This window comes from Calidris pugnax, unplaced genomic scaffold, assembly GCF_001431845.1.
Source record: "Calidris pugnax isolate Ruff unplaced genomic scaffold, ASM143184v1 scaffold316, whole genome shotgun sequence".
NCBI classification, from domain to species: domain Eukaryota; kingdom Metazoa; phylum Chordata; class Aves; order Charadriiformes; family Scolopacidae; genus Calidris; species Calidris pugnax.
The window spans coordinates 1503484-1528605 of record NW_015091194.1 but is presented as its reverse complement, the minus strand read 5'-3'; the positions used below and the strand labels follow the sequence as shown (position 1 = coordinate 1528605).

At 44.7% G+C, this 25122-nt stretch overlaps 1 protein-coding gene across 1 annotated transcript in view; it reads right to left on the bottom strand.

Annotated features, from left to right (window-relative positions):
* Nucleotides 1–1438: 1438 nt before the first annotated feature.
* The window catches only part of LOC106898356 (alpha-N-acetylneuraminide alpha-2,8-sialyltransferase-like), a 60318-nt gene continuing 36634 nt past the window's right edge, over nucleotides 1439–25122 (bottom strand). Inside the window, exon 2 of the mRNA XM_014959553.1 lies at nucleotides 1439–2747. Within this exon, the coding sequence (XP_014815039.1) occupies nucleotides 2261–2674 (414 nt within the window). The 5' untranslated portion in view covers nucleotides 2675–2747 and the 3' untranslated portion in view covers nucleotides 1439–2260. The remainder of the gene's footprint in view (nucleotides 2748–25122) is intronic.

Genomic DNA, 25122 nt, shown 5'->3' with positions numbered 1-25122 from the left:
GATGCAAACAATAAAAACCATACAGGCCCCGCTTCTTCTCCAAGAAAGGCAGCTCAGTAAAATTCTGCCGTAACAAGCAGTAAAGAAAATATTTTACTTTCAAATCCTTCCTGAGTACCCACGTCACAGGAAAAACAAACATAGTGAAAGGGAAAGGAATGATCAAGTGATGTCCCATCAGTGCGCTGACTGTACTTTTAACAAAAATATGGACAAAGATAAAATGGGTGATAGAAGCACATTCAGATTTTATCAGAACAATCTCTAGAGCACTATTTAATCCAACTCCCCATGTTACAGTTTATCATTGCCCTGTAATCCTACGGAACAGGGTCCACTTTATGCTTGTAATATTCATATTTAGAAAGAAGATTTTATTATGAAACATCGGTTTAAAAAGCAAAATATGATATCTTTTTTTCCAGTGTCCTTCATAGATAGTTGAATTATTCATATTTAAAGAAGAGCCACGGATTTTGCTTGCTTTTTTTTTAATTATATCTATATAAGTTGCAACTGGTAGTCTACAAAGAGAGACGTTGTCAACATATGATAGGACACATCCCCCAAAATACTAGCACTTCGGAGCTAAAACAGGTAGCACAGGAAATTGTTGTGGAAACCTGATGAGAGCTTTTTTGTTTCAACACTTTGACTAGAATTTCAGCTACTAGTGATGGAAAGATCTGGAAACTAGAATTTCAGCTACTAGTGATGGAAAGATAAGAAAAAGAACACTGGTCTGGATTTTAAAGTTAATGGTGGTAACATCCTGCAGCTGAAATTGCATGGCAGACTGAGTCGGTATTCTCTTCTTCTCCTACAGTGCTAAACCAAACCAAAGCAAAGAAAAAAGATGTCTCATTTACACGGCGACAGGACCATCTGCTGCCCAAGTAATAACCCAAAATAAAACAGTCCTTCGGGCACCGTGCTGGCCGGATGCAATGCGCACACTGATGTAATTCACCCACCGCCAGGAGAGAGGCCACCTGACGGCCCCCTTTTCTTTTTACTTTTTTCTTGCTGGCCACACAGTTTTTTCAGCGCTCCCAAAGGCTGTTTTATTTTTCCAGACTATCTTTAACCAGAGACAATCTGGCGAGAAGAGTACAAGTCGTTAAGGCTGACGTTACAATCCCAGCAGAAGAGCGAGTCGCACAGAGAGAAAGGCTTTTCAAAGCTTCAACTCGTTTTACATGACACTTACATTCAATTTCTGCAGTTTTTCCTGCTATAAGCAAATGAAGAGCCTCATTCAGCATTCCACTGAACACCTCAAATCCCCCTTGACATTCAATGAACATCTGGAGTCCAAACGAATACAGAATTAATCCCCAAGGCCGGACAGCAAAACAGGCCAAGAACCATCCCTGCTACCAAAGTCACTATGGAGATCTCGCAGCAGGCCAACTGAAAGCAGGCTGCACTTCACTACTGGTTTTGTAACACAAGTTTTATTTTCAGACAAATTTCCCTTAACCAGGTCTTGCCCACAGTATAGCATATACGTATAGCTATAGGTGCAGTGACTTAAACTACCCTCATGAAACCTACAGCAAGCAGGTCCACCCATACCCAGTAGCAGGGCATTCCTAGGACATTCTTCTAACCAGATTCTTAGCACCCATCGCTCTCCCAAGAGTCTTTAGAGGAGTTGATGGTACTCAGCTCCTGGGGCTTTTAACCCTTTCCTTTTTTCTTCCACCAGGAAAAAAAAACCAATGTAAAAGAAAAAAAAAAGAAAAAAAGAAAAAGGACCGAAACAAAGAAAGTCAACAACACACACATGCTCTCCTACACACCCACACACACAGAGGGGGGAAAAAAAAAGAAAAGGAAAAAGGAAAGTTGTACGAGGTGCCAATCTGGAATGAAATGGATTTTTGAACAGACAGTCATATTTGGCACTGTCAGCAAAAGCTTGTGGGTGGCCCTGTGTCTCTCCGAGCCTTAATGCCCTTTTTTACATCAGTCATTCAAAAATGTCCCCCCGAAAGTTCAGCTGTGCTGCTTCTGACATTATTTTCACAATGCTGCTGAATGGACTCGATGGAGAGATTCGCTTTCCCCCACCCCAGTTCCATAAAGCACTATACATTAAGGACGTATTCCATTTGGCCTTCAAGTAGCATTTTTATGGTCCATGCAGATCCATGATTATTTTCCCTTTAAAAAGAATCAACAGAAAACAGAACTCTCTGTCGGAGAGCATGGAAATTAAAAACCATTGGATCTCCCAAACCAAATCCTACGATCCTCAGGCAGAAGACTGGATTGAAGGGTCCTCGCATGGTTCTAGCTGCATTCTCAGTACACCACTTTTGTGAAGAAACCAGAGCTGTAGAAACTCCTCTGGCATGGCGTGGAATCCAGAATCGGGCAAGACATTGTCGTAGTAATGATGGCTAATAAACTTCCCGTGCAGGTCCACCGAGAACGGCCAGAAGCCATAAATTGTTACTTCTTCACACAGCCCAAGGGCGGCACTGACCAGGAAGAGTCCTGTGGAAAGCCGTTTGGCGTGGATACCTTTGCTCTTCCAGAACTTGCCAATGTCACGCAGGAAATTGGGGTTGGCAAACAGGACCGCCTGCTTGGCACCGAAGTCCTCCAGGGTGTAGTAGACACGTAGGGAGGGTCCTGTCCCTGTCTTCATCGAGAAGGCTGGCATGTAGATGTAGCTGTGGTTGTACACCTTCACACTGTCCACAAATGCTTTTCGAGACCACAGCAGATTCTGGAACCTGTAAAACAAGAGAAAAACAAGTCGGTCACACATAGGTTTTGCCAGTCATTTCAAAACCCAGCTTTAAAGCTGCTCTTCACACACGTATTTAGAATTACCTGCACATCTTTCTCGAGCCCAGGGAAAGCCCAGACAAACTTCTGCCTGTCTGACACTGCCTCTCTTCTAAAAACACAAACCTGAACAGACAGTTGAAAACTACCTGCTATCCTACTAACTCCAGAAACCAAAATGTTTCTGATTTCATGTCTTCAAAAAAACCTGAATGAATACTGACAGTTTTCCTGGAGATCAGTAATTTTTAGTGACATTTTTATTTTTGTCCAAAACCCAAGGTTTGTTGTTTTGTTTTTTTTTCCCAAGCACAGGAATCTTTAAAATAAATTTTTAAGTACGTGTTGTTCTTGTTTATTAAAGGCAACCTAAAAAAGAATCCAAGTTACATGCTGAACAAGCAATCCCAAGAAACATTCAAATAGAACCTTTGGACTTAAAAAACTTGTAAACCCTGTAAGGACTGGTTTAGTTATGCCTGTACAGTGATGTAGGTTAATTCTTGTTCTGTAACTGAGAGAAATGTCAGAGAACATACTTTGTTACAAACAATAAAACAGAAATTGATGAATTGTTTAGGATAAGTGGCAAAAACTTAGCAACAGGCACCAAACAATATTCGGAGTTGGTGTTTCAGGCAGCATGATGCACACACTGAGTGAGTTTAAAAGCAGCTGGTATCTGCAAGTTAAAGGAGAGACTACTTGGCAACTATGAGGAGGGCAATGCATAGATATAGATTATTTCTCTAATATGGCAGTCTTCTCATCTCCTGATATAAAAACTAGATCACGTTACAATTTGTTCAATCGTCACTAGCTATTTGCTGATGTCTATTTTATCCCTGATGTTAGAGTTATATGCTGCTCCAAAACTAGCATCCTGTCAAGACTCTAACTTTTCCTTGCCATATGCCTCTGGATATGCCAAGATGAATGAGGCACCTGGCAGGAAATCCCAGGCCATTCACACACAGCAAAACCTGCACTGACGTTTGACCTATCCTGATGTCTGACACTAAACGAACCACATTTCAGTAAAATATTAAAGTATCCCAAATACGCATTGGTACAGAGATCAGCCAGAGCTGATCCACAGGACAAATCCAATACCTAAACCACAAACTTGCTAAGTAGCTAACACTTGCTGTCTGCAAGGGTGCTGACTGCATTGGAGTGTACCTCCAGTCACTATGATTTACTCTGGTTAATCTGCTTGCTTTCCAGAGTCCACGTAATCTTCAGAACACAGAATCACAGAATCTTCTAGGTTGGAAGGGACCTTAAAGTTCATCTTGTCCAACCGTCAACCTAATTTTGACAAAAACAGACACCCGCACAACAAACAGAAAGCATCACCATCACTAAACCATACCTCCCAGCACTACATCAACCTGTCTTTTGAACACCTCCAGGGATGGGGCCTCAACCCCCTCCCTGGGCAGCCCATTCCAATGGCTGATGACCCTTTCAGTGAAAAAATTTTTCCTAATATCCAGCCTGAACCTCCCCTGGCATAACACCAGTCAGTCCTCCCTGCCTCCACCACGGGACAGCCTCTGCAGACCTCATCGCCCTGGCAAAGCTGACTACACTCAGCGCTGCTTCTGCACGAGCCTCACACGCTCCTTCCATCTGATCCCCCATTTTTTCCCAGCTCCCAAGTGCCCGTCTTGCCCTTGTTGCTGCCTCCTCTCTCTCAGTTTCCTGCAGCTACAGCAAACGTGTCATGCAGCAGAGTTGTCAGAACAAAAATCTTGAGACGGCAGCACTGGATTTTTTTTTCTTTTCTTTTTTTTTCCTTTCTCTGGTGCAGGAAGAGATGGGTATAAGAATACCTTTTTAGAAGGGTTATGAAGGGATTGATTTTGTGTATAGACCTCTTTGAAACGACAGCAAGAGTCACACACACAGCAAGATAACGCAGGTTTAAGAAGGATGCAGATGACCTCAAGAAGCACCAGATAGAGTTTCAGCTGAAACAATTGCCAACAAAAAAAGAATACAGCTTCAACAGCATTGAAATGTCTTATGAGCATGGGCCAGGTTTTTTTAAGTCTCTGTTTTGGCAGAAAACTAGAAATATTCCTAATAAATTGAAAGGTTTTGTTGACATTTTCAACATGCAATATTTGGTCTCCTGATTTGTTACAAGTTTCTTTCAAAATTCCCTTCAGAAAGGGGTTAGAATAAAGCTGTTTTGAAGCAAACCCCCTGAAACCTGCCCAGGTCTTCATTACTGTTTGGCTCTGCAGATCTGCTCCTCCTGCGTGGTGCTATTTACTAATGTAGACAAAGCCATTGTCTTCCAAGCAAGAAATCAATTCAACCTGAACTTACAAAACAGAACAATAAAAATAATTTAATAACTTCTTGCATTTGGCATTCTTTTCTGTAGAAACAGCCAAGAGACAGCTGAATATAGAAGACCAAGGTGCTCCAGCAGAAATTTGTTCTCTGGCTGTGCCTTCTCATACGGGCCCTCTCGCTCCATTACTATCAGACCTTTAACCAAGTGTTCCCCAAAACAGGCTTTCCCATTTTCTCTTCCTAAAGACCGGCAGGATGATCTATGAGATTATAAGGTACAGGAGTTGGGTTGATCCTATCAAACTTGTTCCATTTCCATCAGGACACAGTCACTGAGGGTAAAAGGGAAAAACCCTGGCAACACTTTCAATATTCACCTATACGCTCAGAGCCTCAGTATCCAAACCCTGTACTAATAACCCAAATTGCTTTTAAAAGGTAGGAGAAGACCCTCAGCAGGATTTTGGACTATCCATAATTTGGGACATCCACTGGGTGGTGGGAGATGTGGGTTCAAACTCCCTTTTGCAGTAAGGGGAACTTAGGCACAGGGCTTCATGAGATGGGGTCCCTGCACCTTGGCTGAAAGGGGAAGGCAGAGACAGGTCCTGTGTCACCCATCGAAGGCATTTTCACCACGTCCTTTCCCACTTACAGCTAGTTAACAAATTTCCCTTCAGATGGCAAATAGATACGGTTACTCTAAAATTGCGTTTTCCAGCAAGTTTACCCTTCACAGGAAAGCCCTGTGCAGCTCTAAGAAGAATACACCAAAATTGCTCAGATCCAGCCTCAAAAGGCCCAGGCACTGGCTGTGAATATTCATTTGCTATCGTTGCCACAACATCTTCCCCAAATGCCTTAAAAGTAAGGAGAAGTGAACGGCACTGGGAGCAGTCCCACAGAAAGGACAGCGTTTGTCATGCTCCTGCAAACTGTCCTTCAGGAACATCACCACCTCCTGGAAACCCGTGCCTCGTTCCAATGGTCTGGATCACAGGGCTGGTGGTAGGCATCACGCCCAGTTTGACAGATGGACATTATACAGGTGGCCAGAAGCCCACATAGAAACATAAAACATGCTGATTACGGCTGGCCTGATGGCCTAACGCCGCCAAAAAGCTGCCGCCCGTCTTGCGCTCCTGATGAGGGGAGATATTAGAAGCAAATGAAATTTTCTGTTCCTCATTTGTAAAAATAGAGTCATAGAATGGTTAGAGTTGGAAGGGACCTTAAAGATCATCCAGTTCCAACCCCCTGCCCTGGGCAGGGACACCTCCCACCAGACCAGGTTGCTCCAAGCCCCATCCAGCCTGGCCTTGAACCCCTCCAGGGATGGGGCAGCCACAGCTTCTCTGGGCAACCTGTTCCAGGCTCTCACCACCCTCACAGGGATGAATTTCTTTCTGGTATCTAATCTAAATCTCCCATCTTCCCATTTCAAACCGTTCCCCCTTGTCCTGTCACTGCACTCCCTGACAAAGAGTCCCTCCCCGGCTCTCCTGTAGCTCCCTGCAGATACTGGAAGGCTGCTCTAAGGAACCCTGTCCAGCTTTGTGACATGTCACATGCTTGTTAGAGGCTGAGAAATCTGGGGACAAACACTGTGCACCCTCAAGTTTCTCGAAATGGTACTGGAAGCTCAAGTGCATTTTCTTTTAACTCCCAATCCAGACACAGAGTCCTCCTGCAGGCAACACCATTCCAGTGGTGGCTTTGAGGGTACCATATCGCATTCATCCCAGCAGATGGTGAGGAGGTTACTTCACGACAGAGAGACCAAGAGGCCTCTTCCTCTGCAGCTGACCAGCTCTGTACTATAGACGTGACCGTGACGGTATGGTTTTTTCCTGCTTCTCCTGGCATGGACGTCATCCGCCTGGATGTCCTCACATCCAGGTGGGTGCAAATGCCTTCCCTCATGTTGATCCCTCCCCACTCACCAGGCTTCAAAAGAGACCCATCAAAAGATCCAGCCTCTTGTGCAAAAGCGTATCTCAGGTGACATTATCTCCCCAGCTCAGCTCTGAGCAAGAACCAGCTGGACTGCTCTCAGGGCCATCCTCCGACCTTCGGCAGCCAAGCTCACCCGAACGCCTGGCGGTGGCTTGCCAACGTTTAGATAAAACTGGGTCTGTAATCACCCAAGCAGCACCCAAAGCCAAGGTGAGGTGCTGAGTGATTTGCAGGAAGGCGTCCTGGCAGCCTGAGGGCAGCCCAGGGAGGAGCTGGTGACCATCAACGTTGGCCAACGCATACCACAGCACCTTCAGCCCGGGCACCTTCCTTCCCCCACTGTCATTCACGGTCAGCAAGCACAGAAAATCATAGGCGACACATTTTTCCTGTCAGGTCCATGTGACAGATCAACTTAAAAAGTGCAGTTTCCAACGGAGGGGGTGGAGGCAGAGCCACGGAGGCATCAGAGAAATTGGTTCTTTGGTACCAGATGCAGGGTTCCCTCAAACGCTCTGCTCTGCCTTCCCAGAGAGAACCCTGCATCCCAGGGAGAGCTGCCACAGCACATCGTCACGGCAGCACCACCGAAGGCTCAAGAGCTTTAAGTGTTGTGCTTTTTGTTTTTAATCTGGTTTTAAGGTTCTTATTGATGTTCTTTAGCAGATATTCGGGGAGAGGCCCGCTCTCTAGTACTAAGAGATGAATTCCAGTAACCACAAAGAACTGGCAGCAGTGACACTGAGCTAACCCGTTTGCAGATAATAAATGGCAGCATTTTCTCGCATCTTGGTTTCTTTTTGATCTTTTTGATCTCCCCAGAGAGTCACTATCTCATGCCTCGGATGATACCCCACATATTTACTGTGTTGGTATCTGCAAAGTCACAAGTTCAGCATTCTGGATTAATTGCAAGTTGATTTATTAAAAAAAAAAAAAAAGATTGAGTAATGAGGGGAGTAGCTTGGATGGCAAAGAACTAGTGCATTATTTTAAAATTAAGACAAGTAGAGCTCAAGGGGATAGAGCAGAAGGCATACAAAGACTTATGCATTTGTCTCTATGGCAAAGGATAACCTTATAACAATTATTTAGATAATTTGATGTCAGCATTAGCCAAGAAAGATTTAGCAATTTCCTGCAGCTGTCGGAATACGCTTACAGCTGGGGGCACAAGAAATCAGCTTGCAACCACACATCTGATCCTTCGCTGCAGTGACAGAGGAGTTTTAACTGCACCCATTTCTCAGAGTGCTTTTAGGCTTTCAAAAGGCGATGTCCTCCTTAATGCCCCGTGCCCTTGTTCACATCCTGCACTTCTTGATGAGCTGCCCCTTTGGAGCTCGTGTAGCCGCTGTGGCTAAAGCACAGCCTGTGTCTGCATTAACAGCACGCTCGTTTCTGGGTGCTCGTTTAGCATTCATTAGGTGCAAGGTAGACCATTCTAATTGTCCACGCAGGGAGCCAGAAACGAGCACTGAAAGCACTATAAATTGACCCCCTTTCTTGTTCTATCCCAGCTTCCCCCACTAGGCAAGCCACCATTCACTTAGCCTAAGGCTACCTACCGGACTTTAATGGCACTTAGCCTAAGGCTACCTACCGGACTTTAAATTCAACTAGAATCCCATTAAAGTCAATGGCAAAACCAGCTCTGATGTGACTGCAAGTACGCTTGGAGCTTCAGGAAAACACCAAATAAACATCAGGCCTTCTGAATCTTTCTGCAGGCCACTTCAGAAAGATTAGGAAAGGTATGAAGTAACACGGTCAAGTAAGACCACAGGTACCAAACATTCTCCATCAACCGCAGGAGGCTTTTATTCCTCTCGTAGAGCCCCAGTGCTCTGCCCAATCTCATTTCAACCAGCTTCAGCAGGAGGGTTTTTCTCTTGTTCTCACTGCAGGTCCTTCCGCAGGCACCATGGTCAACCAGTGGCACGGGTGGGGTGATGCTATTCCCATCTTTTCCTTTTCTTTTTGCTCTCCTCCCTCCCTTGCCCGACTGCCCTTTATGGACCCAAAGACAGCAAATCTTCCACTCAGACTCTCAGCAGAGATGCCCCTTCCAGTCAGGGAACGACTGGGTCCAAAACTCACTTCAGCTGGTCCCTCAGGCAGAGCCTGCAGCCTGCTGAGACCCCACACTGCCTCCTCTTCCTTATGGACGGGGACTTTCAGCCTCTAAGAACCTGTGCGTTCCTCTCACCTCTGCTCCCCAAGATTAAAGACAAAACAAATCAGTCTGCTTCTCCTTTTTATACACCTTTTCAACAGCGTTTTCCAGGTCAAGGATTCTGGTTACTCCCAAGGAAACACACTCTTTCCACAGTGATTGCAGAACTACACCTTCTTCTGCCAGCCTGTTTCTTAATGACATGCTGTCCTTACCACATGACCTTCAGGATAATTCCAGGCTCTCCAAGTCCAGTAGACATTGCAGAGGTAGGCTCTAATCCCCAGGAAGAGGCAGGCTCCCCTTCTGACTGGATTCAGTATTCATTAGGGTATTTTTTTTTAAACCTCCACCCATCACTGCTCTTACGCTGTCACCCTGGGAATACTAAATATAGTGCCAGGGGAAAGCTGACTCTCTGTTTTTCAATGGAACACAGAGCTGTCCTATACACCAAAGCAATGAAACATTAAAATCAGTGTTCACTGGTATTTTGGGACTGTGTGTGATCCTTATTCTGCCAACTCAAATTGGAACGTGCTTTTAATAGCTACTCTTTCCACAACCAGCAGAGCTAAACATCAATCCTTTCTGTTATCTGACAGCTTGAGTCTTAGCTTTCAAAAGATGAGCTGTTCCTCTTACTTTGACTCTTTGAAGACTGTGGCTGCTAAAGTCACATACAAGCGGAAATAATATAAAAGGATAGGCAGAGCAGCGTGGCTGTAAACTACTTGTATTTTCAAAATGAAATTATTGCCTAGTACTTCTAAATCTTCTGAATGTTTCACAGCTCTTAGAGCTGAAAATCTGGAGGATGAGAAAATAGAGAACCAACGAAAATAGCTAGAAAAAAAAAAAAAAAGTCACAGAACTAAGCCTTGATATCTTTAGCATTTAATTTCCCTGGACTGCATGCCACGGGCCAGCCTGTAAGAAGAAACGCAACCAGATCACATACCCTTCTCAGGTCTTAATGGGAAAAAGAACTGCAACAAAGCCCAGATACAGTTTGATTAAGATGGGTTCCCTAGACAGTTTGCTATCTCTGTAGAAAGGCAACCAAAGGGGAACAGAACAGTGCAGCAACTCCTCTGCTTCTAGGTCTTTTACTCAACTACTGTCCAGACACAGTCTATCTATCACTGGAGTCTATCAATAGCATTGCAGCGAACACAAAGCTAATAATATTACGCTTTCCTGTCTGTTCATGCTGGCCTTATACGCTTTGTAACCCAAATACAAAGCATACCAAATGCTTACAGCCATGAAAGATCTATTTACAGCAGAGAACACTTTCTGGTTGGCATATTTGACTGCTTGCTAAGTCTTTTGAGTTTTCTCTTTAAGCTCGTGACCTCCTTAGCATCTTGATAATTTGCAAGTGTCAGCGAAGGTGGCATTCAACCGTATCCTCTCTTCAACCTTTCAGAGCTCTTTCCAGAGAGAACTGGATAAAGAGAGAGAAAGCAGCAATGTTTGAATTAAATGTGTTTGCTTTTTAAAGATGCTCGGTGCTACGAAATTATAGGCCGAAGAGGAATTATTTAAAACAGCAGATGGTTTGACGGGCATTATGACAACGCCTGCAACTAGGATGGGCTCTGTTTTAAACCATGGTACATGTATCACCGGTGATCTCTGAGGTCCCGCCACGCGGCCTGCAGCTGGAGCACAGATCCCTATTAAACAACACTGTCACCTAAAGGCTTGACAATCAAATCAGGTGTTCAGAGCCCATAGGAGTATGTGGTGAACCTACAATATTGCAAAATCAATTCACACAACTCCAAAATATGCAAAAGAAAAGAAGATCTCTGTATTTCCTCTACTAGCAGCTCCCTCTGGGCAACCTCACCTGTTTTGGCATCCCTAGGACAATGAGCATTGCAATTAAACAATGAATTACCGACCAACTGAGCAGAAGCAGAAGAGGTGGTGATGAATTGCTCTGGAGCAGTTAGAATAGCAGACGCCAAACATGAGGCTAAAAAGATGGAAAAAGAGAGGAAAAAAACCCAAGTTTCCTCAAGTGAGAAAATACACACAACTGTTCTTCCGGCACTCATGGGTGAGTCCAGTCCTGTCAATACATTCACGCTCATCCTGTATCTGCACCATAAATTCTCTGATAATGACCTCAGTTTCAGCCTGCAGAGTTTCCCTACAGGCAGAGGGAATGTCCTCAGCTTCTTCCACAGTGAAGGCAGATGCAAATCATTCATCCTGCCTCTCCATGTCTCCTCTGACTTCTTTTACACCTGGTTGGCAATTGACCATACGCACATTATGGAAGGTGGGGAGTAGGTGGGGGTTCACCTTTTTTTGGGGTTGTGCTGCTGCTGAGAAGAGGACGTAGCATTAGATTTTTACTCCTCTAGTTAGTTCTTTCTGGAAACAGTTTCTGCCTGCCACATAGATAAAATATTTACTCATCCAGAACTTATAATAAATTCCATTTCCTTTGGAAACAACTTCGGCTTTTGGTAGGATGTTTTCCTGTCTCCATTAATCTCCCTTTTCTCTGCCCTTTAGTGATGTTAACTTCCTTTTACCTTTTCTTAAGTCTTTATAGATGCTCCTAGTGCTATGCTTCCAGTATGATACCCTTAGGAGAGTCCACTATTCTGAGCGGATCATCCAGCTATATTTTCCAAATGTATGATTAATGCTAAGAACGCTGCTTAAATCTTTTCAACACTATTAAGCTGCCAAGGTATCTCCTCGACTGTAAGCACAGTCTGTACTCAGTTTAAATTGCTAGAGCTAAAGAACGCTGCTTAAATCTTTTCAACACTATTAAGCTGCCAAGGTATCTCCTCGACTGTAAGCACAGTCTGTACTCAGTTTAAATTGCTCTTGATCAAAAAAAAATAAAATAAAAAAATCAAAGTACGGATAGCTGAAACATATTGCAGCTTTTGCTAATCTCTTCCACTGTTTTGATACCTGTGAAAGTGCTTCTTTCACCTTTGTTCCCCTGATTAACTTCACTCAAAGGAGATACTGTGTGAAGGAAGTAAAAAACAAACTTTTTTTCTTTTAAGGTAGCAGGAAATGAATGCTATTTGTTAGGACTAAAGTAATACTTTGAAAGGCAGCACATGTCACTGCGTACAGCCCTCGATGCACTGGCTAAGGAAAGCAGAGGAAAGTATAGCAAAACATTCAACTCCCACAAATTCGCTTGGTTTCCAAATGCCAGAGAAGGGTCAGTGGCATCGACACTATATTATTTAGGAGCAGCTTTGTAGCTGTAGTTGGTGTTCTTCCCATGTCACGCATCTCCAGGTGCTTTGCCTTCTGTTTTATATAATACACCGTAACTCAGATGCGGTCCCACCTTCTCACATTCTGAAATACCAGGCAGGAAAACCTTTCTCTCTTCTGTTCCCTACCTCAGGGCACAGTCATTAACAACAAATTGTCAGAACAGAATGGAACTTGACTCCAGAAAACACCATTGGCAGGATATTCACCTGGGCAAGGCAATCTCAAATTGGTAGAAGCTTTCCCAAAGTCCAACAGAGTCAGTGACAGCTGGCCCCAAGACGGACCGTGGGAAGGACTGGCTCCTCTGGGAGGGCCCTGAGGCTGGAGTGAGGAAGAGTGTGAGGAGGAAGGAGAGGCAGAGACAGCGTGTGATGAACTGACTGCAACCTCCATTCCATGTCTACCTGTGCTGCTCAGGGGGGAGGAGACAGAGAATTTGGAAGTGAAGTTGAGCCCGGGAAGAAGGGAAGGTGTTCTAAGATTTAGTTTGTAATTCTCATTGTCCTACTGTGATGTGATTGGTAGTAAATTAATTTCCCCAAGTCAAGTCTGTTTTGCCTGTGATGGTAACTGGCCATCTCTCTTCCTGTCCTTATCTTGACTCATGAGCCTTTTGTTATATTTTCTCTCCCCTGTCCAGCTGAGGAGGGGAGTGATGGAGCAGCTTTGGTGGGCACCTGGTGTCCGGCCAGGGTCAACCCACCACAGGGTCTTTCAATCCCTCCTGGTAAAGCCAATTTTACCAGATGTAAAATACTCAATGAACCAGAGAGGAAGACAAGAAGCGCATCCTGGGGGGCATCAAGAAGAGTGTGACCAGCAGGTGGAGAGAGGTCATCCTGCCCCTCTGCTCTGCCCTGGGGAGGCCCCATCTGGAGCACTGGGACCAGTTCTGGGCTCCCCAGTTCCAGAAGGACAGGGAACTGCTGGAGAGGGTACAGCAGAGGGCTACAAAGAAGATGAGGGGCCTGGAGCATCTCCCTTGCAAAGAGAGGGTGAGGGACTTGGGTCTTTTTAGTCTGGAGAAGAGAAGGCTGAGGAGGGATCTGATCAATGCTTCTAAATACTTAAAGGGAGGGTGTCAAGAGAATAGGGCCAGCTTCTTTTCAGTGGTGCCCAGGGACAGGACAAGAGGGAATGGAAACAAACTTGAATATAAGAAGTTCCATCTAAACATGAGGAAGAACTTCTTTACTTTGAGGGTGACAAGCTGCGCCTGGAGGTGGTGGAATCTCCGTCTCTGGGGACATTCCAAACCCGCCTGGACACGTTGCTGTGCAACCTGCTCTGGGTTGTTTTGGCAGGGGGGTTGGACTAGATGACCTCCAGAGGTCCCTTCCAACCCCATGTGATTGTGTGACCATCTAAACTGGTGGTGGAGTCACCCAGCCTTCAGGCCCTCCCTGTTTAGTCACACAGCCTGGAAGAGTATTAGCAGATGACAATGAGGACACCAGCCCAGCATACCCCTTGCTGATGGTTAGGACTGCCTCCTACTAGATAAGAAACAGAGGTTTAAGTCTCCTCAAACAGAACTGAACTTGGACCTACCACAACTTCAGTGACTGAGGGGACTACTTGCCTCTCATGTAAAATACAGCATATGCCTTGGGGAGTTTCCTGAACCAAGCTCTATGTTGTTCAGCTGAAACTACTCAGCCTGATTTTGTGAATTGCTTGAGGACAACTTAAACTATATTATCTGGAAGTTTTAGTCAGCAAAAAACCCCCTACATCTAACCCTAGCTTAATTTCTTTTTATTTGACTCGGGTCTTTGTACAAATTCCCTTCATGAAGGTACCAAAAACTTTACTGCAGGAGGAGTTAGATTGAGATGACCCACTGATATCACACGGGTTGCAGAAGAAATGGTAAGTACCTTCCCAACAAGTGCTGTATGTGAAACTATGGTCAAACTTTAAACTCCTGGGTTTGTAGTCCTTTGAGCTACCTTTTGTCTCTGAAACACCATGAACATCAGCTTTGGCAGATGTTCACATTCAAATGAGTAAGGAAAGCACGTTGCCATCTCCTACAGAATCAAGAAGATTTCTTTCAGATTCAGGCAGCACAAAAAATAAGCTGCTTTTCTTTAACGCTCAGGGTAATTAATACTGAATTATGGTAGAAATTCTATCAAAAGATTTCTGACAATCACATTAATACCAAATATCTTGTGCTTTGTGCGATTACAATAAATACCAAAGACGTGAACACAGATTAAGCAATTATTTTAAAGTATTACTGAATAATCAAACAGGAACAAAGCCTATCCATTAGTGGCTTGTCTCCCTGAAGCAACAGTAATGCATTACCAAAAAAAACCCTGTAGATTTGGACCTGACAACCAGGCCAAAGGGTATTTTGGAGTAAGGAGGAAGGTATGCTCTCAAGTCTACAGCACAACTCAAAGAGAGGAAAACAGAATACCTTAAGAGCATCCATTTGAGAAGGCCAAGGTATTTTTCAGATAAAGCCAAATTGTAGGTTTGAAAGTAGGTGTAAACGTCCAGGCTGTCAGCAGCTCTGAAGAGCCTGAGGTTGGCCATGAATCACAGGAGACAAACAACAGCCACGGCCAGAAACTCCCCCTTGAGGAAATGGTTACGCTCCCAGAAGGTTTCCAAATGCTGGGAGGATCATTGAGTGATCAGTTTGCTTTGGCTGCTAGACCTTTATGTCCCCAGCAGCTCAGCACACATATTCCCAAAGCAGCTAATCAAACAGTAAGAGCAGTGAAATTCAGCCTTTTGTTTCACAAACAGAGGCCAGAATAGTTTGTACAGTGACGTGCAACACTCGGGAGCTATTGCTGAGATTTTTATCCAGAGGCTTTATCCAGATAATGATTTGGAAAACAAATACATTTTTTAACAAGCAACATAATTTTATCTGAATTTGCCTCGAGGCTGAAATTTCAGTTTATCTGAATTTGCCTCGAGGCTGAAATTTCCCTTCACTGATCTGCTACTCTAATAAAGCCACAGTGCAGAGCGTCGCTGTGCTTTACCAAGCTGCAGCCAGGGACCTTACACGCTCCATCAAATCTAGCACTTTGCTTCTAATACCAAGTCCTCTTCAGACTGGTCCCACTTGTTCTGAAAATGGGACCATTTCCTCTGTCTCAGAATCACAGAATCTTCTAGGTTAGAAGGGACCTTAAAGATCATCTTGTCCAACCATCAACCTAACTGACAAAAATAGACATCCACACAACAAACAAGGAGCATCATCACTAAACCAGCCCTCCCAGCACTACATCAACCTGTCTTTTGAACCCCTCCAGGGATGGGGCCTCAACCACCTCCCTGGGCAGCCCATTCCAGTGTCTGATAATCCTTTCAGTGAAAAAATTTTTCCTAATATCCAGCCTGAACCTGCCCTGGTGTAACTTCGTCTCCTCCCACATCTGCATTTTTTACGTTGAAAAGAACAAGCTGAGGAATATCGCACTTTAAAAGATTCCTCTGTTTTGATTATACCTGGAAATGGAGTGGAAATATGATCGTTAAGGTCTTGTCTTGATGCTTGAAATCAGCACGGTTCCCCTGATATCAACAGATTTACACCACCTTTCATCAAATGATATACATCAGCCTTCATGATATCATATGCCAGATATTTAAAGTTTCAGAAACCAGCAGTACACTGCATTATTCACGAAGCACACTGTGAACGTACAAGGAAAGACAATGATATTCTCTGGATGCACGAGGCTATGGAGATGATTCATTCAGCATAATCACTTGCTTTCCTTGAACCTGGGATGTCTAATGTACCAGAAGAAATGAGGGATGGCAGCAACTGTGCTGGAGCATGAAGCAAGAAAAAAAAACTTAGCCCACTGCTCTGGCAGAAAAGTCCTGGGTGTTCTGTTCCTGCAGCCATACCCAGCTTCATTTCCAGCTTAATGGACCTAGGAGCGTGGAGTCAAAAGCATAAACAATTTGCAAGGGGCCATACCACTACGTCTAATGAATTTCCCTTCATAAAGCCAGCTGGTAAAAATAGTTCAGCCAAAACATGCCAGCTAGTTGTCTGGTTTCTTCTTCTCAGTGCCACTCTCTGCAGTCCCAAGGGCTGGAGCACCAGGTCCGCGCATGGCAGACCTGGTTCAGCTACAGAATACCACCTACCAGGTCTCCTGAGACAGCCCAGCAGCAGCATCTTTTTCTGTACAAACTATAATTGTTCACACACAACTCATTTCTTTGTAGCAACATGTCTAGATTTCCCCAACAGACAGGGAAACAAAGGGGCAGGTACAAAGGACCGGAGGGGTCACCTGAGTTTACGGTGGCTGGCTCAGGGATGTTCTGCAGATGTTCTGGCAGAGCTGGGATGCCAGAAGGGAATGCAGGGAGGAATGGAGAAGAGGCAGAGCAAAGACCTTGTTGGAAATCCTGCAGTGTCAGCACTGTAAGAGATGCTGACTTCAGAAGGCTCTTTAGGAGCTTCCAGCAGTCCCGTAATGCTTCCTAATGTCCTGTGACTAACATAAAACATGTAATAAAGAATCAAATATTACAACTGACAGATGTTCAAAAAAAGCAGAAGACATCAGGGACATCACCGGTGTCCTCTTGCCTCTAAACTATGATCAGCCCAGCAGCAGCATCTTTTTCTGTACAATCTAAACCGGAGGGGTCACCTGAGTTTACGGTGGCTGGCTCAGGGATGTTCTGCAGATGTTCTGGCAGAGCTGGGATGCCAGAAGGGAATGCAGGGAGGAATGGAGAAGAGGCAGAGCAAAGACCTTGTTGGAAATCCTGCAGTGTCAGCACTGTAAGAGATGCTGACTTCAGAAGGCTCTTTAGGAGCTTCCAGCAGTCCCGTAATGCTTCCTAATGTCCTGTGACTAACATAAAACATGTAATAAAGAATCAAATATTACAACTGACGGATGTTCAAAAAAAGCAGAAGACATCAGGGACATCACCAGTGTCCTCTTGCCTCTAAACTATGATGACATAGGACCTAGACCTTCAGGACAAGAGGAAATGGGCACAAACTTGAATATAAGAAGTTCCACCTAAACACGAGGAGGAACTTCTTCACTTTGAGGGTGGCAGAGCCCTGGAAGAGGCTGCCCAGGGAGGTGGTGGAGTCTCCTCCTCTGCAGACATTCAAACCCTGCCTGGGCCAAGTTCCTGTGCAACCAGCTCTGAGTGGACCTGCTTTGGTAAGGGGGTTGGACTACATGATCTCCAGAGGTCCCTTCCAACCCAGAATTCTATGATGCTGTGACACTTATGCTACAAAAAAAGCACACAGATGATGTTAAAAAACCTGTGGCTTGTCCTGCAAAATTTTTGAGTAGACCCACAGTTCATGCCAGTGAAATGGAAAACAAGCTTCTTGCTCAGCCCAGTTTTCCCAACACTTTCTTTAAATTTTTTCTCCTTTCCAGCTCAGGACACCCAAGCTCCAGCCCTCAAACTCCACCCAACATGGTTCCAAACTCGGCGGTCTCAGTTTGTAAGACTGGATGGTTCAAGACCTGCACAAATTGAGACATACAAAGCTAAACGTACAGGCAACTGAGCGCAGCCACACCATCTTCACTGTCTAAGCCTTGTTTTAAAAGCTTTCCTACCCAGGTGAACGCTAAGAACTTGTGCAAGTATCTGTTTTCAGGACAGTGGTTTTGTACAGCCATACCTTACAACTGCCAGGGAGGCAGCGCCAAAAGAGCGCCGAGAAATTTATTATCCCTGTGAAATTAAAAAGGACCTCGAAGCCAGCGGAAGTGCTGGATTCCTGATTGCTCATGTACCTTAATGATGTCAGCTCACCCTTTGGCTCTGGCCCAGGTGCTCCAGCTAGTCCCCTCCAAGACAAATACGCTACAGGGACTCAATCGATGCCCCCGTGATGTCTGTGCTGCTCGGCTTTGGAGTCATAGAATCATAGAATCATTGAGGTTGGAAGAGACCTTTGGGATCATCGAGTCCAACCATCTCCCCTACTCTACAAAGTCCTCCCCTACACCATATCCCTCAGCACTGCATCTAAACGGCCCTTAAACACAGCCAGGGATGGGGACTCCACCACCTCCCTGGGCAGCCTGTTCCAATGCCCGACCACTCTCTCTGTGAAGAATTCCTTCCTAATGTTCAGTCTAAACCTCCCCTGTTGGAGCTTGAAGCCGTTCCCTCTCGTTCTGTCACTAATTACCTGTGAGAAGAGACCAGCCCCAACCTCTCTACAGTGTCCTTTCAAGTAGTTGTAGAGAGTGATGAGGTCTCCCCTCAGCCTCCTCTTCCTCATACTGAACAGCCCGAGCTCCTTCAGCCGCTCCTCATATGATTTATCTTCTAGGCCCTTCACTAGTTTCGTTGCCCTCCTCTGCACTCGCTCCAGCACCTCCAGATCTCTCTTGTATTGAGGTGCCCAAAACTGGACACAATTCTTAGCCCCCTCTGTTCTCTCGTGCAGCTGTGCCCCATCAGGTACGGGGGGGTGCAGCGGTGCAGAGCAGGAGAGATAAGGACCAAGCCACATTTTGCCTATTGTCACAAGCCGTCCCTGGATCTACACCTGGGACAGCAGAAGGAGGCAGCCAGAGGACCTGTCTCGTGGCCATGTAGCTTTGCCAGCCAGGAACAAGACCCCCTGTGGGTGTTAGTGATGTCCATACAAGTCAGTCTGGGATCTTACAAGGGAATTAACAGCAAAAGCCCCCGACACTTTGCTGCTGGTCAAAGGTTTGTGATCACACAGGGGGATTACAGGACGCTCTGCGCCGAGCCCGCCAAGGGCAGCGCTTTGCTCTCCTGCCAGGTTCACATCTGAAACTAGGAGTAAACTTCACGCTCTAGATACTGCCTGCAGGGAAAAAAAAAAAAAAAAAAAATTAGGGCAAGGGCACCAAAGGCTGGGAAAAGGCAAAGCAGGGGTCCTCTTCAGGCTGTTATCTCTGCAAGGAAGGACCTGGGGAAGGACAGTAAGTGCGTGCCTCCCTTTGAAGGATCCCAGCCATGCCTTCCCCTCTCTGACAGGAGGGGACAGAGGGTTGCATAATGCCCTTTACAGCACAATCTGCGCACTGTCAACAGTTTTTAACTTTATTTTTACATTCCTGCTGAGTACGGAGCTCTATGCTTTCACATGCTCTCAACTTCCATATGTGTACAATCTTGCACTCAAAACTTCCTGCTTGTCATCCTCCTGAATTTCATTTCTTCCGTGAAGGTTCCTGCAAGACTCAAGTAGCCACATTCTAATTTGCTGCCCCGAATCGTGAAAAGACCCCCAACTTTCTTCTGTGACATCATTCTGAAACTTCGCAGCATGATATGTTTTCAGATATAAACGTGCCAGATTAGCAGCCATACCCTCCACATAGACACCCTGTTTAAAAAAAAATTTTTACTGGGCTTGAAAACTAGTGATGATAAAGAATAAAATTCTAGGATGACAACAGTCAAATTCACAATTTAAAAAGATATGTTACCAGTTTTACACTAAATATGTAACAATATTTTAAATGAAGCTCCCAAATCACTTAAAAAAAAAAAATTGTATTAGAAAGCTCCCTATTTTCATTCCTCTAGGTTTAGCCTTGAGCATTCATGGCTAAACTGTAACTTACCACGAGATCTAGTACATAAGAATAGCTTATTACAGCCATAATGAAGAAGTTACTTTCTCATTTTCCTTCCACAAATCCTCAGATTTCAGTGGCATAAAACTTTCAAGCATCTGCACTGCTACCTGTGTGTTTGATGGCAGATTAGTGACTGTCCTCAGCGCAGTACGTATGAGGTAAGAAATCAATTAAAGCTGAAGAGAGAATTTTGCTAAGGATTTTCAGCTACTATACTAGGAAAATTCTCCTTGTGCCCCACATGCCAGGAACTGGCTACATAAGTAAATAAAAGCTGTTTATTTTTCCATCTCCCTCCATTCTCAGAGTCACTTGCAACTGCTGTCATTTTTTCATTGCTACTGAAATAAAATGTGCAGATTCAAATTCTACTCTTAATTCATTCTGGGGAAGTTTTTCCCTCATGAGAACCATGTTATTCTCTGCCCTGTTAAATTGCACTATATATCCTGACAGCTTGATTTTCTCTATCCTGCTTTATCTTTCAGAAGTACCATTTGGTTCTCTCTCTGCAGAACGACAGCTTTTGGCAGGTTTCTGTTTCCTCTTCCAACAAGTCAGCTATTGTGGAAAAATGCTGAAACCGAGATGAAAAATTCCAGCAGATCAGCTTTAACCTTCCAAACTGCTCCATGTATCTTGAAAATCACTGTGCTTTCACTATTTACTCTTTCAAACCAGAAAGTAAAAAAAGCATGACTGTTAGAGACAAAAAAAAAAGGAGAGGAGAGGCAGGGAAATTAATTATTAGGGTGGCACATCTCTCATTTAACTAATTCTGTAGAAGTTCTTGCCTGTGTAATACATTCCAGACAGATGGCAGAACGTTGCCATGAAAAACTGATTAAAGCAAACTTCCTCAAAAAGAGAGTGACTGAACTTAGGATGCCATTTGCTATGTTATCCAAATATAACAGTCAGAACTAATTTCAAGCACTCAGCTTTTCTCCAAAAGCTACATCCGACAGAGAAACTCAAGTCTTTAAGTTTGAATATGTCAAACTCTGCTGGGGGGATTCCTGTGGGAAGGAATACTATTCCTTTCCTTCTACAGACAAGTGCGTTTCTTGGTATAAAACGTAAAGACAAAAATCCACAGAGGATTTACTGGCCTAAAAATAAAAAGTTTACCCAAAAAGCATGTACATAAACCATAATTCATTATTTTTGTAAGTATAGCTAGTCTCTTAAAAAAAATAAAAAAAAGAAAACAAAACCACATGTAACTTTTAACTTCTTTTTCTTCCTGTTCGTTTTGAGAAGCCAAAAACCACAGGAAGTAAGCTGATTTTTCTGGTGACTTACACATCATCAGCTCAGTTTCTTAGTAAGGATTGCGCCCACCTCCCATTTGGCTGGTTTTTGGGCAATGGATCTGAGCTCAGCTGAAATCTATTATACTTCTTGCAGAGCACCAGAAAAGGATAGAAACAAGATTGCCAACATTTTTAAATCACTCTCCATGTGTTGGAGATTGCAGGACGTTTTTCCTCAAAGGATTTTTCAATTTCCTACATGATGAAGCAGTGAAAAAGTCTAATGGGTGAAGACAGGAGACACGATCTGAAAGACAGGATTAAGAACATATGAATGACTCCTGTTCTTGGGACTAAATCTGGATGGGTTCATCAAGGCAGAGGCAAACGGAGCATCCTGGAGGCTTGCAAACAGATAAGAAACAATTCATCATGAACTTTGTGTTTAGAAGTACGACAAGGGAGTTTTGTTCTTGGTGGAATCACCTATTTCTAGCATAAACTTCCCCTAACATTCTTTCCCCTCATGTTAATCTTTAGGATGTTTCTGCCTAGACCTTCGTTTATCTTGGCCAGTATAAAATATTATTTCCTCTTTCTACTTCAATCTACTATTTTTATCTGTTCCAGTGTTGCTGGAACAATTGCTTAAAACTTTTCTATGTTGCCTGTGCTCCTCTCTCCCTTAACATACATCCATCTGATTCTTACATACTCCTTCACTAGATACTTCAACAGCCAATTTTATAAAAGCTTTTTCTTCTTTAACATTTATATAAAGAAAAGATACTATGGGGTTCTATTTCTTTTTAAAATTGCTTTTTAGCTCCTAGACAAATCAGGGGAGAAACAGGAAAGTTAAAGGTACATGGAAGGAGACTGTCTGCTTCTTTAAGGCTATCTGGTGAAGGAACTCTTTAATAAATAAGTATTTTGTGGTTGTTTTTTGTTTAAAGGATTAGTAAGCAAAGGAGAAATTCATAAACAAGAACATACAGGGACACAAACCTGACCAACAAATGATAAGGGAAGCAGCAAGAAGAACCAAACCCGATGAAGGTATGAAGGAGTGTGAGAATGTTTATTTCAGCAAGGCTGTCCAATCAAGGAAGTCCTAAATTGGGATGACAAGAAAAGACGACAACAACAAAAAAAAATAATATCCCAAACATACAGAGACACAGAGCCGACAGAACAAACATGGAGACCATGACAAGAAACAAAGCTCGCCACCACTCACACTCAATGGTGGGCTACCAAGAAACTGCAGGTGCTACCACAAGGAAGATCAACCTGGGCTTTGCAACTGGAAACCAGAGGAGGTCCTGGACACCAGCCTGGGAGGAATGAGGGGAACCAGTACAACTACAGAAATTGATGAAAGTATGGATGAAAGAACATGCAGGGGGAGAGGAGCAAGGAGGAATAAAGACAGAAAAGGTTATAAAAGGGGCTGATCATGTGTAAAACGCTCATAAATTACTCTTGTCTGGCTGAGCCCTGTGCCTTAGCGCTGCTGTCTGTCCTACCTTATTATTAAATCTTAACTATTTCTCTGCGCCGTCTCACTGTCTGTCCCACACGTCTGCATGCTGCAAGGAACAGGGACCAGCTTTTTGGGCAAGCATTGTGACTGCACTGGGGGTCCAGCTGCTGCAGCCAAACCAGGGCTGCAGGTACCCCCGGGTCCACGGTGCCAGTTGATGAAGCAAGGGGAGGTCTCTGCCCCCAGCCACGGGCGCAGCAGCAGTGTATTTCCCAAAACCCAGCTACTGGGAGGACTGGGATGAGCGAGGCACCAGTGACTGGAGTGGGACTGTGGATCACAGCCAGCATGCCTGGTTGTACTCAAGCCCAATACATCATGGAATTACGGAGTTGTCAGAGTTGGAAGGGACCTTCTAGAGATCATCCGGTCCAACTCCCCTGCCAAAGCAGGGCTGCCCAGAGCACATCACTCAGGAGCATCCAGGTGGGGCTTGAAGATCTCCAGAGAAGGGGACTCCACACCCTCCCTGGGCAGCCTCTTCCAGGGCTCTGCCACCCTCACCCCAAAGAAGTTCTTCCTCACATTGGAGTGGAACTTCCCATGGTCCAGCTTGTGCCCGTTGCCCCTCCTCCTGTCCCTGGGAACCACTGAAAAGAGTCCGGCTCCACCCTCCTTCAACTCACCCTTTAGGTACTTGTAAACATAGATGAGGTCTCCCCTATGAGGTCTCCCCTCAGCCTTCTCTTCTCCAGGCTAAAGAGCCCCAGCTCTCTCAGCCTTTCCTCATCAGGGAGATGCTCCACTCCCTCCATCATCTCTGTTGCCCTACGCTGGACTCTCTCCAGCAGTTCCCTGTCCCTCTTGAACTGGGGAGCCCAGAACTGGACGCAGGATTCCAGTTGTGGCCTCCCCAGTGCAGAGCAGAGGGGGAGAATGACCTCCCTCCACCTCCTGGCCACGCTCTTCCCTACACAGCCCAGGATCCCATTGGCCTCTTGGCCACAAGGGCACATTGCAGGCTCATGGATAGGTTACTATCCCCCAGGACCCCCAGATCCTTCTCCTCAGAAGTGCTTTCCAGCAGGTCCACCCCTAACCTGTACTGGTGCCTGGGGTTCTTCCTCCCCAGATGCAGGACCTTACATTTGCCCTTGTTGAACCTCGTTAGGTTCTTCTCTGCCCAGCTCTCCAGCCTGTCCAGGTCACCCTGGATGGCAGCACAGCCCTCTGGAGTGTCGGCCAGCCCTCCCGGTTTGGTATCATCAGCGAACTTGCTGAGGATACACTCTGTCCCCTTGTGCTGTTTGGATTTGTCACCCTGCAGGTCATGCTTACTCATAGATGCATCATCAGTACATTCCAGAGAGGTATCTTAACACCTTCTGCAATATAATATAATTTCCTGACCTGAGATGTCCTGACTGCCATCATTTTTTGTGTTTATTCTTGGACCTTTTCTTTTTTTTTCTTTGCTCCTGGTCTTTCAGCTATCTTTGTTGCAGACCCTTTAGAGAACATCAAAACAAACTCCTTTGTTATTGAATAAACTACTACTGTCTTGAGAAGAACTTGTAAACCATTTTTGTGCCTTCCAAAATGTAGCCAATTGTGTTTTTCAATGAATAAATTATTCTTCTGGAAAACATACCCTAGAGCTATTCAGAAGTCGGGGCCCCACCACCAAGGCATGGGAGCTGTGTGTAGTAAAAGAAAGAAGTTATGGATCCCAAACCTACTTCCTACACTGTGAAGGAAAGGATTCTGGAAATCCTTTCAAGACAGCTATATTCAAAATTATCCTTATGATACATTAATGTTTTATAACCACAAGCACCAGGAAGACATTGATTCCCTGATGAACAATGAATACAGCTTTAGAGCTCAGATCAAAAATCACAGAATCACAGAATCTTCTAGGTTGGAAGGGACCTCAAAGATCATCTTGTCCAACCGTCAACCTAATTTGGACAAAAATAAACACCCACACAACAAACAAAAAGCAACACCATCACTAAACTGTATCTCCCAGCACTACATCAACCCGTCTTTTGAACACCTCCAGGGATGGTGCCTCAACCACCTCCCTGGGCAGCCCATTCCAATGCCTGATGACCCTTTCGGTGAAAAATTTTTTCCTAATATCCAGCCTGAACCTCCCCTGGCACAACTTGAGGCCATTTCCTCTTGTCCTGTCGCCTGGGACTTGGGAGAAGAGACCGACCCCCACCTCTCTACACCCTCCTTTCAGGG